The sequence below is a fragment of the Labrus bergylta genome, chromosome 22 (assembly GCF_963930695.1).
Source record: "Labrus bergylta chromosome 22, fLabBer1.1, whole genome shotgun sequence".
Taxonomy (NCBI): Eukaryota; Metazoa; Chordata; class Actinopteri; order Labriformes; family Labridae; genus Labrus; species Labrus bergylta.
In genome coordinates this window covers 13,241,262-13,260,876 of record NC_089216.1, presented here as the reverse complement: position 1 = coordinate 13,260,876, position 19,615 = coordinate 13,241,262, and the positions used below count along the sequence as shown (strand labels likewise).

Genomic DNA, 19,615 nt, shown 5'->3' with positions numbered 1-19,615 from the left:
TTTCCACTTTAATGTTCAGCATGTGAAGAAGCATTAACTTTGTTTTTTTCTGAAAAAACAATCAGAAGTCTGTGGCACACTGAAAATAACTTCACTATATTTTTATTGTGCGCGAACAACGCGTTTCACCTGTAGTTTCTTCAGGTTCACCCAGCACAATCATCTGCTTAGTTTTTCTGCTTCATTTTACCTCCAATATAATGCTTATTTGGACCAGTTTTTACCCAAAAGAGGAAACAATACCAACACACTAATCATGTCACCCAAATCAATTGTACTATTAGCAAAGTGAGTAGACTAAAAGAAGCTTGTAAGAGGTTGGAAAGCTTGCCAATTTAAAAAGAGATAATTATTGTGTTTTGAAGAATTATTGACCTCCAAAATGGGAAAGAAAATGTATTTTCCTCTTTCTTGCTTTCTAGCCTGCAGTGCCTAGTTTGGATTGTTAAGAGATAATCTCTTCGGGGGGGTCAGCCCGTCAAAAGAACAAAAAGGCCTTGGAGCTTCTAGAGACTGTCGACTTGCTTGAAGCCTCACGTCAGAGTGATCCAAAGAAGAACACAATGACACTGGGGACAAAGAGATTTATTGTACATCTGATTTCCTGGATGGTTGAATTATATTTAACATCTATTTAGTTTATAGCCTAAAAGAACCTTCAGGACTTCTACGTAACAGATTAATAGGACACTCTTCCCCAGCTTGCCAGCATTCTTTGCTGCCTTTTAAGTCGGAATCAATTATAGCTGCCACCACAACATGATCCTGATCAGATGATTAGCGGCCAAAACGAAAAAGACAACTTCAAAAGAAATACGTTCTACAGAACAAGTGCAAATTATCTAAATTAAGACCAAAACAAGACTTGATCATTCTTTAAAGGTCACATATTATACTCCTTTTCAACCGGTTTAAATAAGTCTCAGAGCCACCCAAAACATGACTGTGAAGTGTCTTGCCAAAAATCAGCTATGATCCTCTATTTCAGCCCTGCTCAGAACAGGCTGTTTCTGTGTCTGTAGCTTTAAATGCAAATGAGCTGTGTTCGACCACGCCCCTCTCTGGAAGCGGATGGGGCTTGGGCTTTCTTGCTCCATGACCAAGTGTTTGCAGCCTGGGGGGGGGGCAGAACATACACCTAGCTGTGGGAGTGTCACCCATCTGGGGGAGGGGTTACTTCTTTTTGTGATGTCACAAAGGGAAAATCTACAAACGGCCTGTTTGAGCACTCATTTTGTGAAAAGTGGAGCAGACAAAAGACAAAGAGGATGGACTTTTCTCATAACTGGGGGTATGTAATAGGGACAAATGTTCGACTTAGAAAACCATGGTGCATTTTTCATGTGACCTTTAAAATTGGTTGATGATTAATTCCTACCCAAATATATAGAAGTTTTCTTTGTTTAATTATCTGGTTTAAATTAACAAAACTATCTTTTTAGATATTAACTACAGATGCTAGTGGTGGTTTCCAATGTTATTCTAAATTATACCAATTGAACATCTCTGGGCCTGACTGTTCTGTTGGACAAAGTAAGACTTCTGAAATCTTCACTCAGAACTATGCAAAATTTAAATATTACCACTGCTTTCTTATATTTTGGAAGACCGAATGACTTGTTGACTACTCAAGAAAGTAAATCAGCAGACTGATGAATAACCAAAAGAATAGTTTGTTGCAAGCTTACATTTCACAGATTACTTTGTCAATGGGTGGCTCATCATGCTGCATTTTGTGTTGGTGGTCGAGCACGTCTCGGATCCAGTTTAATTATCCTCAGGTCCACTAGGATTAAGTCTGACTGTCCTCTGGACTTTTTTTTAAAGTTGATTTATGCAGGGCACCAGATAGGATTTCAACAGGTCATTGCAGAGTCAAATTTGGACTTGTAAAACCACCATTTAGAAACTTCTGACTTGTCTTGAATGCAAAAACACAAAAACTTTGTTAAAATGAAATTTGAGACTAGAATTCATTCAATGTTTTCTGTCTCCATACCTAAATTTGTGCCATAAGTGCCTGGCCGAAACAACCAAGTTTAAAATACATAGTATTGATGGAAAACACTGAATATTGACATTTTACTGGCTTTGACTTGCATTATACTCCGCTGGTACTGTGGACGTTTGATTTTGTCACATTTGAATGTACTTGAAACCAATTCATTTTTGAAGGACATGGATACGTTGTTTTAATTATCTGAGGCTGATACCAATACTAGTGCTGATATCCGTATTGGTATCTGTGTCAGTATTGGTAACCTCATGGGCATCGTATCGTATAATGCCCTTTTATAGAGCATTGATATTGGTATTCATACCTCATCAAATCGTACCAGATTCTACTTCTGTATTGGTCTCTCTGTATCTTAACATATTGTATCCTATTGTATCGTGTTGTAATGTGTTGTACCATATGGTATCATATTTGATGCCTTGTGTTTTCATATCTTATTGTATCGAATCATATCATATCATTATGTCATAGTGTTGTAGTACTCGAAATCGGTCTTGGACCAGTCGCAAGACTACTTTTTGAAGGTCTCGGTCTCATCTCACCGCAAACATTTTGACTAGGTCTTGTCTCTGTCTCAGACTGGGCGGACTCCGGATTTTAAATCAAGTCCAACACAAGTCCACCACTGAAAGGCTATTTTTCCACAACATTACTTTGATTCAAAGGAAAACGCCCTTCAAAAAAAGACAGTCAATGAGTGACACGCCCCCTCCACACAAGATGATGAATTTCAGTTTTTTATTGGTGATATTGGTCTTGTCGGTCTCGCCCTGTCTTGGTCTTGGTCTTGACTCGGTCTCGATACCTATATGTCTTTGTCTTGTCTCTGTCTCTAAGCACTCTGATCTCGGGCATGTCTTGGTTAGTTTGGTTTTGACCACAACACTATCATGTCACCATATCAAATTGTATCACATAGTAACGGTAGCGTATCTTCTTGTTAGTGCAGCTGTAACAGCTCTGTATGCATGATATTTTTAAGGTTAGTGAGGCCTCTCACTGACATGTCAATTATTGACACCTTTCAACTTCACATATTGCTGCCAACCTCACATCTTACATAACAACATATCCACCAGCATCCAAACTTCTGAAGAAAAGTTTTTTTCTTACTCTCACATTCCTACACACACCAAACCCCCTGAACTCCCAAATACTATACCCACTTCCTGGTCCCAAACTCAGTTTTAGCTTGCCCCCCCACCCCACCCCCCCAACCCCTGCAGCCCTCACCCCCCTTCCCAGAATCTAATGAATTCACAAAGAGCAGTAATAAAAAATGAATGTCCTCCTCAATTATTGACTGCTCTTTACATCACTAGGTTTTACTGTTCCGTTCCCACCCTGCTTTTCTGAGTTCCATTACCTGCCCTGCGCCACACTTATTTGCCTGTTCATTTATTCAGGGCCCTTCCGCGCTCCCCGCGCTCTCTCCTTCACCCAGGCTGTCAGTCCGAGGGCAGGAGGTAAGGCTGGAGCGGGTAAGGAGGTGGGAGGATGGAGAGAAACTTCAGAGAAACAGCGAGACCGTGGCAGCCCTATACGCCCGCGTGTTTCTGTAGCATATGTGCATCCGACTCGTGCGTGCATGGATGTGTCTCGCATATGATTGAGTTTTTGTTTGTTTGTGCACACACAGTCTCGCACATGAACCTCCGGAGCGCTTGCCAAATTTATTTTCGCTTTGTGTGCAAACATGGCCTCACCTCGGCATGCATATAAAAAGAACGCAGGCCTGTACTCTCCTACACGAAAAAAAACCCGACAGTCACATCTAGCTCCAGCACTTGTTAAAGGATGTATGTTTAGCCATGTGTTTGAAAGACTATTTCCCCGTGCGTGGAGAGAGTGAAAGAGACGAGGAGAGACGGAGATAATCCTCAGTGAAAGTGGATGAGATGAGAGCCAGGTCCACTCAGCGCTCAGCAGAGATCTTAGAAGACACCCACGCAGTCTCCATCAACAGGAATATAAAAAAAAAAAAGAAAGGGAAAAAAAAATACACAAAGCGGAGGGATTGTGGCTGTTTGCTTTGTTTTCTTTCATCTGAAGACTCCATCATGCATGCATAAAACAGACATTTACATTACTACTCTTCAATGTTTAATCTACTGAATAGTCACCATATATTCCTCTATGATGAGTCTTCAAATATGAGCTTAGCCATTATATTCTCCTGGCAATTTCATCAGCTAAGTTTACTCTTGATATAATGGTATCTCATTATATCTCAGTTAATAAATGTTTATTTTGTGTTTAAGTCGGCATAGTTAGATAAACCTTTAAAAAATATATGCTAAGCATTATCCAAGAAGCTAATGTCAAAAAAGGAAGCATCACGGCACCGGTAGCCTAGTGGTTAGTGTGTGCGCACTATGAATAGAGGCCATAGTCCTCCACATGGGCGGTCCCAGGTTCAAATCTGACCTGTGGCTCTTTCTCACCTGATTTTCTCCACTTTCTCTCTTCCTAGTTTCTGACTCTATCCACTGTGCAATGCCTAAATCTAAATAAAGACATAGAAAGCTAAAAAAAAAATTAAAAAAAGAAGAAACCTTTAATAAGAAGGAAGTCTTTCTTGGTGAAACCATGTTTACTAAAATCAATTGTTTAAAGTTCAGAAAATGTGTTTTTAATTAAAAATGGAAAAAAAAAATCTCCCTGACACACCGTCAAGCAGATTTGTGGTTCAAGATGAAATGTTAGATCTATAACGGATTGTTAGCTGCACTTTCTGCATATATCTATTTGTAGAGATTTTTAAAAAACTCATCATTGGAATACCGCTGACAGGAGGTGATATGTCAAACATATCATCTGTTTTTGGTTTTTTTCCTGCACACTCTTGAGCCATACATAATTGGTCTAAACAACTCAAAGTACAAATGCACTACAAACGAAAACCAGAACACTTCCCATGCTGAAAATCCTGACCTCTGTGTATACAGATTCTTCATTTCTTTGCCATGGTATTCTCATTTACATGTTAGCACAATAAGATACAGCTTTTTACATTCTCATGGTAAACATACAATTGCTGCATTGACCAACAAAATAAAGAAACATAACGTATATAGAGTCTGTAAAATAGAGCTTAGTATATATCAAACCAGACTTAAAAACAACTTACTTTGAACAAAAAAGGAAAACAAAATATATAAAATGATGTTTTTGGATAAATCAATCTGCAACTCTTCACTGACATGCCCACTATGACAACTTTTAAGTAGGATACTGTGTCTGTGTTGTGCGTCCATGTTACTGTACGGAGGGAAAACAAAAACCAGCCAAAGGGTTGTAAAATATGAAATAAAGCAAAGGCAGATATGTGCTAGTATTGTTTCTGCTACTTTCCTCCCACTCTGTCCTCCTGAGTTTATATTTCTGCCACCTTTCTCTTGTTCTCTTTATTTATTCTCTACGCTTTCTATCTACCTCTCTGTCCTGACATCTCAAACAAAAACCAACAGACTTGTGCAAAAAAGCATCAGAATACAACTCATCAACATTTCTTACACCGTCTCCTCTCTTGTAGCGTATTTGTCTGCATCCCCTCCACACCTTCTTGTCCGGACCGTTTTCCGTCAACCTCCTCCTGCCAAACTCTGCTTTCCTCTCGCTTTCTTCTCTCCCCCATCGCTGCCAATGCTCTCCGCTTCACTCCCTCCCCTCCTTCTTTTTTCGCTCCTCTTTTCTCCCTTTGCTTTCCTGCCTGCCTTCCTTCCATCTCTCTCTCTCTCTCTCTCTCAAGCTGACAGTACCTGAGGGAAGAGGCCACCTGCGGACCAAGTGGAGAATCAGCCGACAGCTGTGTGCACACTCTCTCCGGTGGCCTTCAATTATTCACTCACTCCTCCCTCCCCTCCTTTCTCCCCCCCCCCCCCCCCCCCCCACTCCATCTTCACTCTGCCCTTTTCATCTCCCCCTGCCGTCTCTACTTCTCTGTTGCGAGTTTTTGTTTTTTTTCACACCCAGATTGCGTGTCTTCCTCACTCCATCCCTTCATTAAAGCCCTCCTCTTCCCTTCTTTTAAACATCCCTCCCGGAGGATGCCTTCAACTCTCTCGCACACCACTCTGACCATCACTACACCATTTTCTCCCCTCTCTCACCCCATGCTTTACCTCCACTTCACTAACCTACTCCTTCTTTCCCTCCGTCTCCTTGTGTCTCTCTCTCTTCCTCGTGTGTTTCCCCCGAAGATTGATGACTCTCCGCCACGAGGCGAGTAGGCCTGTTTAAAGATGCATGAGGTGATGAGGCCAAGTTTTCTCCGACTTCTCCCTCTCTCTCTCTCTCTCTCTCTCTCTCTCTCTTCTCCTTCCAACTCTTTCTTTTCGACGACGGCAGCCACCTCGGTGAGAGCCCTCCCTCTCATCCCTTGGGGGTCAGAGGGCATCCCAAAAATCAGACGGGCCTTCTCGTCGGGACGGCTGAGCATGACGTTTGACGATTAACTGGCAGACAGTGTGATGAATGACACAGCCGAGGAGCTGCGCCTCATAAACGGACAAAAAAAAAAAAGCTGGCAGTCAAGAATATGATGATGTACTGATTTGGCAGGAAAGGAGAGAGCGGAGGTGTTCAGTGTGTTGGAAAAAAAAAAAAAATATGAAGTGAAGGACTAGGTGGAGCATGGATGTAAAAGTGAAACATGAAGCATGTTGTGTTTTTGCTGTTAACTTCAAAGAGATTTAACGTTGTAAGTATTTGGTGTCCAAGACGATGAAATGTAGTTTTAAAGGATATCTTTACTACTCACTTTCACCATTCATTATGTCAGTCTGGGACAACCATTGAGTAGAGTTGAAAGATGTGTCGCTCAAAAACCTCCTTATTGATCTTAAACTGGCGTCAGTAAAAGCCCTCGTTTCAGTCTCTGCATGAAACGGTTCATTTTACGATACTGTCTCTTTAAGGCCCGCCCTCTACAAGTGCACACTTTCCTCCGATTGGCCAGCTTTCTTTGCATCCGCAGGGAAATTTGAGTGAGCTGCCGGGGTGGGCGTGTCCAACAACTTTGCTCCTTCCTTTCCTCTGACACGTCGACAGAACCTAACCTCAGGTCCTGGCCGAGTCTCGCAAAGTTCTCATAACATCTCATTCAGCGCGGCAGAAATCACATCCAGGGATTTCACTAACAATTGTGTATCTTGTGTTTAGTATGAACATCCAACATCGTAACACTGTATACATGTATTTAAATATGGATCAGCATGATAGATATAATGTAATAGTCTCAGATTCTCCAGTGTGGGTATGATCCACTATTCGGAGTACAGTTTAGTAAAGGTTTTGGATTAACTCAAACCCTTTACACTGCTTCAGGAACTAACCTCTGTCTCTAGAAAATTAGAACTACTTCATTGATTAATGACAGATAGATGACTTGGACTGAACATGAAGCAATAAAAAACAGCTAAGTCATTAAGACCAATAAGCAGATGATCAATTGTAATAATGAGCAGGTCATCTTTTCAGAGCTCGACAGATATCAATATGTCATACGAGCGTTGAGGTTTGTGAGGATCTGCTCGATACAGACCTTTTCAGTTCCACTCTGTTCCCAGATATTCACACTGGGAATAGAGAACAGAAGAAGTCAAAGGTTCCTCGCGTCATAACCATGCAAATCTGCCATTTCTCCAATCTGACTCGTCCACGTGAATCAAAGGGCGGCTGGCATTTGACCCCAAGAATCGCACCCTCAATTAGCGAACGAGCAGTTTGACCCGAGCCGTCTAATAGACTTCCATCCAGTGAGCAGGAGGTAAGGAGCGGAAAGTGTCTCTTCTCCCCCTCTCATTAAGGCCGACACGGACAAAGCTTCCAGCCCGAAGACAATAGAAAGAGACAACTCTCTTGTCTGACAGAGGGATGAAGCGAGGAGGGATAAACGAGACTATTAAAAGGACAGGTCCAGGGAGATTTGAGAATTTGTTCATTTTTTTTTACACATTTTGCCCCTCTAGATTGGCTTAATAACAAAGGTTCAGATGAGGACATGAGGTCATTACTGCCATTGTGACATCCCTCAGCACCACTACATATATTATATCTAACCTGCTCTGCACAAAGTATTAACTGTTTCTTTAACAACATGGCATGGATACATTAGAAAGTAATCTGTGATCTTTGATGGCAGTTTTCAGTTTTTCTCATTCACTGCCTCAACAGTGGAATCGTTGAATTTAAAGACATCCGTACACTCTTATTGGAAAGTAAGCAAAATAGTTTGTTTGATTGTCAAGCCTTTAAATGTGCTAGCTTTATGGCTAAGCTAGCCGATCCCCATTCTGCAGTTGTAAAAACGAGCTAACGTTTGACAATGCAGAGGTAAATGTGGCGCAATACCAAAATGGTCACATTCATTCAGCGCACAGTCACTGTTCCCAGATGATGCAGGTTAGTGCACTCCCACTAATAACCACAATCGAGCTCAATACTAAACAGGCGAGTCGCAACACTCCTTAGTATACAGGCAGATTGTATAAAAAATAACTAAAGAAAGTCAACAAAAGACGATGAAAAAAAGGACCTGAAAAACCAATTACTTCTATTTTTATGTTTTGGACCAAGCTATTCCATTTTACTTCCAAATATAATGCTAAGCTAGGCTAATGAGTCTTATTTCTGCCTCTCTAGCTTTTAAATGTCATAAAAACACAACAAAAGAAGAAGTTCCCTTATAGTTGAAGGAACACAATTCAACATGATATGGGATATAACAAAAGCCACCATTGCAAATGACAATCAAGTACAGGTTACTTCGGCAGATTTAATGTTCATGCGCCATTGTTCTTTGAGCTTATAAGTGTATTTGCTGTTGTTGTGTGTACATCCCTTTATGTATGCGCTGCTCTGAATCGATCGCCCATAGAGGGATTAATAATGTTGATTGAGATGAGATAAGTTTTCATTTAGTCACCTTGTTCACATTCTGGGATATTAGGGATAGGGATAACTAAATAAGATCCACCATTACTATTACAACATACTGGATTTCTCTGGGTGTTTAAAATATTTAGGAAACTTTAAGACTATATTTCAACCATGTAAGTAACAAAAAACAACCATTAATGCAGATATCTTAGGTATTATAACGTTATGGTTTCAACATGGCAGTGAGAGCTCATTTTCACATAATGCAGAACTGTTGATTGAGAGTGAGATAAAAGCTCAAATCACACACTGCAATGTGAGCCCTTACAGAGAGAGCAGAGACAAAGAGAAAGAGAGACATAGTGAGTGAAACAGGTGAGACAGAAGATTACCACAGAGGCATTTAGAGGGAGGAAGGCAAGAAGGCGAGAGACAAACAGGAAAAGAGGGGGAGAGAGAGAGAAAAACAAGGCTAGACAGGGAATCAGACGGTCAGAGCCGATGGCAGAGAAAGACTGACAAGCAGAGAATGAGTGGCTTATAGTCGACTTCAAGACACAGAACAAAAGAAAAGTAAAAGGAAGCACTCGGTGTACCTTCTCTTTCAGCTCGGAATATGAAGGTCCGCAGGGATGTGACTACCTCGAACTTGTTGTCGCCCAGTCCTCGCACCTTTCTGACGGCGGTTGCCAGGATCATACCTTTGGAGTACATCTCCTAAACAGGAAGAAAAAAAAAACTGTGTTTAAACAAGAGCAAGAGGCACACACAGCTTCATGCATGCTAATAACACGATAGAAAATGTTGCTTTATTCCTGTTAGACACACAATTACTGTTTTCCAGCGCATTGTGTGCATAAATAGATGCGTAATTCTGTGTTGTATTACAGTCACATTCAAATTTAAACACTGCTTACAGCCACCCTTGTCAATCAGGGAGCCATAAGCCATCAATGCAGCGTCAAATTCATCTGCAGAAATAGCTTCCCTGTTCCCTTTCAAGCAGTGACTTTGATAAACGGCACACGGCTCTCGGACAGGAATCATCTGAATCAAAAAAAAAAAACGCTGCTGCGAGGAAAAGAAGCAGGAAGCTCATGTGATGGTGTTTTAAAGGCAGGGCTTAATTTTTGCATTGATGCCCGCTTTTCATTTCAACGCTAACATGTTTAAAGAATTCTACGCATGAGAAGTGTGTAAGTTGAAATTGAGGTGCTGGAAGCGGCTCCCCAAAAAAAGTGAATTACGTTGCATTAAAGAAGCAGAAAAACAAGAATAAACACACAGAGCGGTGTCATCTGGGTGTCAGGAGACATCACAAAACAAATCTACAAGCTGAAAACAAACTTCTCAAATATTTTAAAAGAAGCAAAGCAGGCTGAACGGGGGGATTTGAGGGGAGGCGGGGGGCAAAGGCAGTGCTTGTTGAGCATGGCAGGATTGGGTTGTGTGTGTATTGTTTCATTACCCCCCGATGTGTCCCTCTCCCCTCCCTCCTCTGCAGCGCGACTGGAGGCATCCAAATAAGGAGCATGACGCACTGGAGGCTTCATGACCCGCTTTTTACAGTGTCCCCCGACAATGGCAATTAAAGTAGTGGGTCATTGTCAATACCAAAAGGAGATAGACAGGGCAAGGAAAGGGAATCAAACATTGATATGATCAATGCTAAAGAAGCAAGGACAGACTGGCACTGCTGTCTAATCAGTATTCAAACAGAAAATGTGGAGACTATACGAGAAAAATGTCCTTAAAGGAAGTGTGGGGGGAAAAAAAGCAGCTCCGACTGTAATGTTCTCTCGACAGAGCAAACTGGAGGGTGGTACATTATGTTTCTGTATCGGTGTGGAGGGAAAAAAAAAAAAAGGGTCGCTGCAGACTTTGCATTATTCATGTCAATAATGTCATTATGATTGCAAAGTATGAAAGAAAATACTCTTCCTTTCTCCCTGTCGCTCTCCAACTGGCCTGACCTGATATTCTCTGCATGCCTGTGCACAATGTAATGACTTGTGATGACAGTCTTCCACAATACTGCGATTTTTCTATAGATTTGTCGACATGAAAGGAAATAAAAAGGTTAAGAATTAAAGGCCATTCTACATACCTTGGATCTTGGATAAGGCTTTTTCTTTAAGGATTCACTCTAGTAAAGAAAGAGTTTCTGATCTAATTCAACTGTGAAACCATATATTGTGGTAATAATATAAGATTCTAATACCTATCCTGTTAATGGTACGATACAGATACCTGGATAAACTCTTATTCTGACTTAAATAAGATTTCAGGTATTGATGCCAGTCAACATCCAAAACATTAAAAATAGACCACTATTTACTGTAAATGGCTGATTATTGGCAAGGACCTCACGATATGGTGCGAAACGATATGATATGATATATTACGACATGGTACGTACGGTACGGTACAGTACAATATCATACGGTCAGTGACGATTCTAGAGTCTGTTGGGGCCCTATAGGCAAAAATTCACTGGGGGCCCCCTCCAACCGACATTCATCACCATTTTGTCTGCCAGTTTACTGACATTTACTCGTCTTATTCTTTGACTCTTTCTTTTTGCACTCCCAGACAGGTTTCTTACTGTCATTGCACAATTTCCACATTTTGAGCCAATGTAATAGTTTTGATGTTTGTTAGCCCTAGGGGCCCCCCACTGGCCTGGGGCCCCAATCTGTTGCCTGCCTTGCCTATTGACAAACAGCGCCTCTGCATATGATACTGTCAGGTACGATACAATGCGACACAATACCATAGGATACCTATCCCAATACTATGTTTTACTCTTCATGGTTGGCCGAAAAATGGAAATTGGAGCCGAGGATACACTTTGCTGTTCTTGAGTCAAAACAACTTCAATCACTTTTTCTATTCACATTTATTAGAACATAGGGTTTTCACAACACCAGCCTTTTGACCTCTAAATTATATCTATACCTGTTTCGATACCAGGGCACCCAAACTTGTGAATTTATTCGTTTTTAATTCCCAACCTGCGCACAATGCCGGTAAAGAAATAGTCACTTAACAAACACCAACTCATTTGAAATATTCTCAACAGTAACACAAGGCATAATGAGGAGGATTTCACAAAAAATATCTTTATTATCACTTATGTAAAGCTGAAGCGTGTGGAGTTGTCTGCATCTGCATAGAGAGCTGGCCTGTGTCTGTATTTGTGGGGGTTTTCGCCTCATGTTGACAAGTGTGTGGTAATAATGGTGCAGTGGTGTAGAGCTCACAGCAGACTGTGGGGCGGGACTAAATAAAAACATAGTGTGGCCTCGCTGTCTCTCCTGTGTGTCGGTCTGTAACAGACACTAACGTCAATTGTGCATCTTAATAAGACGCCAAAGGACTTCAAAAATATCAGTATTTACAAAATGTTAGCAATCAGTCACCAATATTATGTACTTTTTAATACACTAGTGTCATACTGGTTGTACAAGGGGTTTAAGTATAAGCTAAAATGTAAATGTTATTATCAGAAATCGGTTTTGGAGTGGTGAAAATGGTATGAAACCATCTCTATAGAGTAAATATTTACTTTCAGTGCTTAGTTTGGATGGCTGGCAGTGCTGATGGCCACCAACATGGATAAACTGTGGGCTGGTTCTGAGTGTCTCAAGTGGCTGGCTGACACTCGTTGAACAGATTTTGATTTGGTGAAGCAGTTTTGACTTGGAAGTAATTCAAATGCTTGTACCATGTGGTGTAACTGTACTACAGTACGAGACATTAATGTTGGCTAAATGTTTACAACTTGGTGCTGGACACGTGTTCAGATGTGTGTTGAGGTTTCTTCTGGAAATAGCAGTGAATCAAACCAATACTTTAGCAGGTCGAAACCAAAACGAAAGCGAAAAAGGTGCTAACATAAAGGTGTAACCATAGAGCCTGGGGATAATTATCTGTAGGTTCATAAGAAATGTGTTGAACTTCACCACATCAGTATCAGTAGATGACTTTGTGTTGATCTCACGTATAAGAATGGAAGTCATCTGCATAGAAAGTCTAAAGCTTTACATCCTGGGGAGGCCCAGTATTTTAAAAGAAAGTAAGTGATAGACGTAATCGGAAAAAGGTTGAATTAAGGGTGAAAAGAGAATTGAACTTGTGACTCCTTTTGCCATTCTTAATGAAGCTGATGACCTTGCACATCCTCAAAAGCCTATTTCTAGAGACTGTATGTCCAAAAATATACCAGCCGATACAGTCAGTCAGGGAGCGGAGAAGGAAGGAGGGAAGGAGGGAGGGAGCATGAAACGCACAAAAAAAGGGAAAGAAAGAAATTAGGTTTGTGTGAAAGGCCAAGGAGAGGAGGAGAGCGTAGGGACAATGGAGAGGAAAAAAGGCAACAGAGGAATACAGTATTTAGACAAGAGAGAGGGATGTGGCAAGAAGAAGGAGAGGAAGGGGTGTGTGTGGAAATGAAGACGCCTAAGAGGGTCAGGGAGGGGTCTTTCTCATATTAAAGCAGGTTGTTAACAATGGCGAGAAGTGGCTCAACCTAATTACCGACAGACATCCTTGTGTGCAATTCTCTCCCTGGGAGTTTCACACCGATATCTCCCTTTCTTTGCTCGCTCTAAATTTAGACAGAAGTTAGAGGAAGGTGAGGAAAGGAGAAACAAAAAAGTGTGTGTGTGTGTGGATGAATTAGCTTGGTGGCTGTGTTGCTGATAATTACACTCCAGTATGGGTAATTAATTGTTTTAATTCCAGTTTTGGGGTCACGCAGGAGAGGCTTGTTTAATTGCGATTTGTGCATCTGTAAATACTCCGACAATGGAGTCGGCGTGATGGGGGGATGATGAAAAAAAACAACAAAAAAAAAAGCGGTCAGTGGTAGAGACGCAACGCCCACACACACGCACACAAACACACACCTTCAATGTTTATAGACTAATCTCAGGAGGATGGACTGCCAAAGATGCAATGAGGCCTAACTATCTCGCTTTCTCCAATAACAGACACACCTGACTCGCCCTCCCTCCGGCCTCCCTTCCTTCACCTCCCTCCCACGTCCTCTCGTTCCTCCCGTATCACTCTGCCCTCCCAGCATTTGTCACTCACCGCCTATCCTGCGTGGATAACTATGTCTCTCTCTCTCTTTTTTCTTTTCAAAAAACAAACCCCTCTAAACTTCAGGAAACAATTAAGGCAGAGCAATGGAGCTAAAGCCCACAATAATGGAGGCACCGTGTGGAGGAAGAAGGAAGACGAGGGTGGGGGAGAGTTTTACCACCAGCATGGAAGTCGGAGGGTTCAGGCTTCTCCAGAGGGGGGGTGTTTTCAGTGGAGGCATGAGGACACCAACTGGACGGGAGTGGGAACTGCAGCTTTAGGAGAAAGCTCACGGCTCAAAAGTGTGTCTCCTTACCCAGCGGTGAGGTTTTTAAAAGATGCTGCATGAAGGCAGAGCTGTTCTGGAGGAAGTCCAGTTAAAGGTAACGTAAATGTATAAAATGATCCTGACAAGTTCTGACCCTTTAAATGACACATTTCAATGTTACGGATATTCCTGAGACTTCAAGTATCAGCATTAAATATGGAAGGTGTCTGTTGCCATGTAATTCTGTTTTTTACTGTCTTTAATGATTTGGGGGTTTTGAAGAGGTCAAATTCTCAGGTTGATTATAGTTTATGCAGTATACACTTTTTTTTTTAATAGTAAAAACCACTGTAACTTTAACTCGTGTCAAATGCTTCATTGGCTGATAAGATATGAAGCATGTACTTTGGAGAGACGACATTTTCGATTTGAAATGGGTTCATTAAGTTGACAGACATGGAGTCACAAGTCTTTAGTTGTTTAATTGACTTTATGCCCTGGAATTGTTTTTTAATGACATCATTTTTTGTGGATTTCAGCATCCTGTTCTGATTTTTGGACCCCAAGAAGAGTAGCTTGGTACTTAAGTTCAAGATCCAAGTATTAGGTTATGGGTGGTATTTAAAGCAGACTATTTTCATCATCAGATTTTTTTCATAATGTTTTTTTTTTTTTTACCTATTCATTTCATAACTGTGTAAATGATGCTCTTATTTCGGCAACAAGCCATCGCCACATCTGGAGCCAGATGTTTCCATATTTGGAAGAGAGGGTTTTGCTGGAGACCATGACCAGTTGTCATGAAAAGAGAAATTAGCTGAGACAGAAGACAGAAACCGTCGTTGTTGTTTTTTGTACACGTTTGTTTCTGCTGTAAAAATGTGTATCTAAACTCGGCGCTTAATGGAGATATAGCGCCTCAGATTTGAGCGGTTGCAGACAGCCTCAAGTGGACACTTAAGGAAGTGCAGTTTTTTGCTCTTCCGCATCAACTTCATTTTTTTTAACACTTGAGGTTGCCCCTTGTAAACACAGCCTTATGAAGTTCCTATGATAAATGTGTTACATGTTTTCATCCCCTCTCTGAATGGAGCCTAATTTTCACTCCTCCTTTAGCAGAGTTCAGCACCTCACCAGCTCCTTAGTTTGGCTCTTACATGTTTGGTCTTAGCTAAATTCAGTCAGCCAGTTGGTGCTTTGGCGAGAAGTATTTTGTTGTTTTTTTTTTTGTTATTTTGCTTCAAACAGTTTCCTGCTTAGACTGACAACAAAGATTTTGAGATAAGTGAATGACAGCAGTAAAGTTAAAGGTCATAAAACAGAAACAAAGAGCTGAATGACTCTAAAAAGGGAACTCCTAGCTTTAACTGGCCACAAACAAATATTAAACAATTTTAAAAAAGGTGGGAGACAACAGACACGTTAACTGATAGTTCTTTAATCAGCCGAATGCACACACTAGACAACTCAGCCAGACCGGGCAGACGAGATCTCAAAGAAAGTCGCGTGATCAAACGTGACTTCCGACTTTTATTTTTGGTTTAGCAACGAAAAATAGAAACAGGAACAACAAACCAATTCCTGGCTGAGAAGACAAATTATGTGCGGCTCTTTACAGTTTGCAACACGAGCTGAGGGTGAGATGTCAAGAGTACACAAGTCTGCTTGCTCTCATTGGTTGCTTCAGGTATTCCGACAGGCAGTCCAACCAGGAATCATAAATATCACACATGTTTGATATTTATGATTCCAGATCTGACAGACTCCGACTTGATCGGGAGCAGTAAAATAATCGTGATCATTGTTGGGGGCAAATCAGGCCCAAAATTGGACCTAGAACCATCTCGTGTCTCTAGGGCCTCTGCACAATCTGAGCTTCAATTAAATTCTATGTAAGTTGTCTTTCTGTACGTGTGTGTCACATGTTTGTTTGTGCATTTATTTGGAGTGTTTCTGTTTTACTTTCCTCCACAGATTCAAGAGGGGTACAGAATAGCCTTCTTGCAATCTCTGCTTGTTTTCATCCTGTTTCTAATAGTTGAGTTAATTTAGTCTATTATAACAAAATCCCTTTAAGCATAAGTACTACTGATGGGTGCAGCTTGAAGAGAAATTTAAACAAATACTTCAAAACATTTTCCCTGAAATTTGAGCCAGCAGTACTATACTTTAAGTGAAGCACTCATGTATATTTAATTTATTTCAAGAACAACTCTTGTATGTAAATTTAGGACTTAGCTTTGGAGTGTGTTGTTAAATAAAAACCTAAAAATGTAGGGATTCCAGAGATTTTTACCGAGCATATCACACACTCTGAGCTCAGTTCTTGTTACAAAATTGAAACTGAGCATAAATAAAAGAGGATGAAAAAAAGAGAAAGACTCTGGGTGTTACAGTAAGCGTCAGCTCAGGCATCGGGGAGACACAGGAGGGAGGAAGCAAGAGGAGATTTCAGGCTTGGCAGGGAAGACCGACAGACTGACAAGCAGTAAGACTGATGGACTCAAAGACTGAGCCCCGATCCTAAAACCTCATCTCCCCTTTGGCCCTCCGTTCAGCCTCACCCACCCACTCCTCCCCCCTCCCCTTCTTCTCTCATGCCTTCATCCCTCCCAGCCATCCCTCCTCGCTTCTTCTCCTCGCTCCCCTGAAGCCGGGCTTTGGACTGTTTTCACAAAACACACACACACACACACACACACACACACACACACACACACGAGACCACATCGGACCCTGAAGACTACATCTCAGGACAAAAGCGTTCTCCCGAGTCAATCCCCGCGTTGACGAAATCAGGCGAAAGGAGTGATTGATGAGACGGATCGGATGCGGTGCTGCAGAGAGGGAGAAGTGAGACTGAGGATCTTGCTACTCTCCCACGCCACCTCGGCTAGCCTGATGATGACATCACGGCGGCCAGAGACCTTCAAGCTGCGACGGCGATTAAGTGCGATTAGTTCTGTCTGGGGCTGACAGATCCCAGGGTATTGTAAACTACAAGAGATTTTTCTGATGTTGAAAGTTGAAGAAAAGGAACAGGCACGGGAATGACTCGTTGAGTAGGAAATTACATTTTTATTTATGGATCTTGATAAACTGATACAGCCATGTTCATATAAGTCCAACGCAGAGTCCAAACTAAAGCCTTCAGGAGACTGCACAAGGGCGGGACTTAAGACCTCAGGCTCCAAAGACTTTCATTCATGGCCTTGAGCCATACAAAATGCGACTCAATTTTCTTAGGTGAGGGTACTGCAGGGTTAATCTTTATAAGATGTGATATGATGCAAAGCCCACAATAACGATACGATCAGGAGCAATTCTGCCATAGTTGATACATTGCAAGTTAATCATATAATGATCCATCATGATATCTGATGAACTGATGAATGCAGCTCGGTGTCAGTTTCACCTTTTATCACGCTTTATCTCGTTCCTCTTTTGACCTCTGTCTGCTAATATCCTTCAGTCTTCTTCTCCTTCCTTTTGCCGATTAACATCCATTGACATTACCCTCAATCATGTCATAAGCACCGCCGCAGTGAGGAGTCGTGAATTGGCGACGCAGTGAGTTGAATTTGCAGGGAAATCTGTTTAGACTGTCTCTTTTATGAAAATGGAGATCTTTGGCAGCAGCGCTCAGTTATTTGTATCAAACGAGTCACGATGACGATATATGACAGTATTTCTATTTTGTCACAATTAATACTATTTCCAACGTGGTTGATTAAAGAGTGGCATAAAAGGATGCAGTTGTACCACAGACTGTAAATATTAACGGATGAAGCCTGAGTGACGTTACCCATCTGAAATCCTGTCTCAGTCTAACTTTCAGTCAACCTAACGACAGGCTGAGAGCCGGAGCTGAGGCGGGTTTAAAGCCTCTTGAAACACTGTTATCGCGCCCACCTGTCAATCATGTCAGCTACTTGCTAACTATGGATAACACAACAACATATCGTTCACAACATCAAAAAGGATCGGTTTAAAAAAATAAAAATCATCCCCCATACAGTGTGTGCCAGCGATGTTTCTATGTAAAGTGACCATCAGAAGCAACTAATCCAATTCTTGCACATTCATTGACACACTGGACATGTCGCTGCAGGAGCTGAGGATCCAACCCCTAACCTTCCAGTTAGGAGACGACTGACTCTACCAACTGAGCCACAGCCTCTGCAACTGATAAGTAAAGCTTTATGGAAAAGTGTTCATTGTTTTTCAACTATATTTGCATTAAATTCAAGGTAGCAAATCTAATTGAGGTGTGAATTCAAATAATAGGTATTCTTTATACATCTCTCTTTATAAACTGCTGTGGCCTTTATATGACAATGACTCCTGGAAATTAATATAAACACTCAATAGACGCAGTCTGAGATGACTTGTAATATGTGTCTGCTCCGGGTTTAAAGGCGCACACACACTTAAGTCTTTGCACAGTGAGGTGAACTAGGATGCCAACTTGTGTTTTATACTTCTGACAGAAAAAGACATCCTCAATGTTCATGCAGGGTTTTCTTCCCCCGTGGTCACCGTGCCGAGGTGGCGCTGGGCGGCACACGGGGTTTGACAGAGCCTCAGCTGGCCCCATGAAGCAGCGGTGACAAGGAGATTGTGCTCGACCTCTCTGCTCAACCGAAACATGATGAAGTCCTCTACTTTCTCAGAGGCAGGATGACTTTAAGAAAGTCAAAACTACATACGCAAACTTTCATCTCTCCATGAAAAAAAAAAAAAAAAAAAAAAGGTGGTACATTCGCTGACAGTGACACGGAGTTAAAAGTGCTGAGTCGCCAGCCTCCCTGCCGATTTCCAGCTCTGCAGCCGACAGAGCGTATCCCGATAAATAAAGCAACAAATGTAACGGAAAAAAGAGAGGGAGAGGGGGAGGGAGCGAGAGAGCACGGGGGGCTATAATTAGTAAGTGATTAACGAGCGGGCCTCAGACACGTCCCACATCATTGATTGTGATGTTGTGCAACGCTGCTGCAGAGAAAACGAGCCGGCTCGGGGAAAGAGGCCACCGAGGTCACAAACACACACACAAACACAAACAGAAATGTGTGTGTTCGTAGCGCATCCAATGGTCATTAGCAGCAACATGAAGGTAAGGCACGCAATGTCAGATATGTTAGCCGATTAAACCTCGCTTGGGAACACACAATTCTTGCATCCAAAGTTTTTCATAAGAATAATAACAGCTTTGTGCAAGTTTTAGCCGCTTGAACGAAATGATTTACATTTCTTACATATTTTCCAGAAAGATGAGAGATATTTTGACATGTGTTATTATATTTATCCAAACAAAATCCTGTTTGCACCCATATTGATTATAAGTGTTTGTCAGTGTTACA

At 41.6% G+C, this 19,615-nt stretch overlaps 1 protein-coding gene across 3 annotated transcripts in view; it reads right to left on the bottom strand.

The window, feature by feature from the left end:
- Positions 1 to 19,615, bottom strand: part of arap2 (ArfGAP with RhoGAP domain, ankyrin repeat and PH domain 2) — a 139,322-nt gene that overhangs the window by 101,833 nt on the left and 17,874 nt on the right. For all 3 annotated transcript variants that reach the window (XM_020629236.3, XM_020629234.3, XM_065950534.1), the window contains one exon: positions 9,496 to 9,616. In XM_020629236.3, coding sequence (XP_020484892.2) covers positions 9,496 to 9,616 — 121 coding nt within the window. The remainder of the gene's footprint in view (positions 1 to 9,495; positions 9,617 to 19,615) is intronic.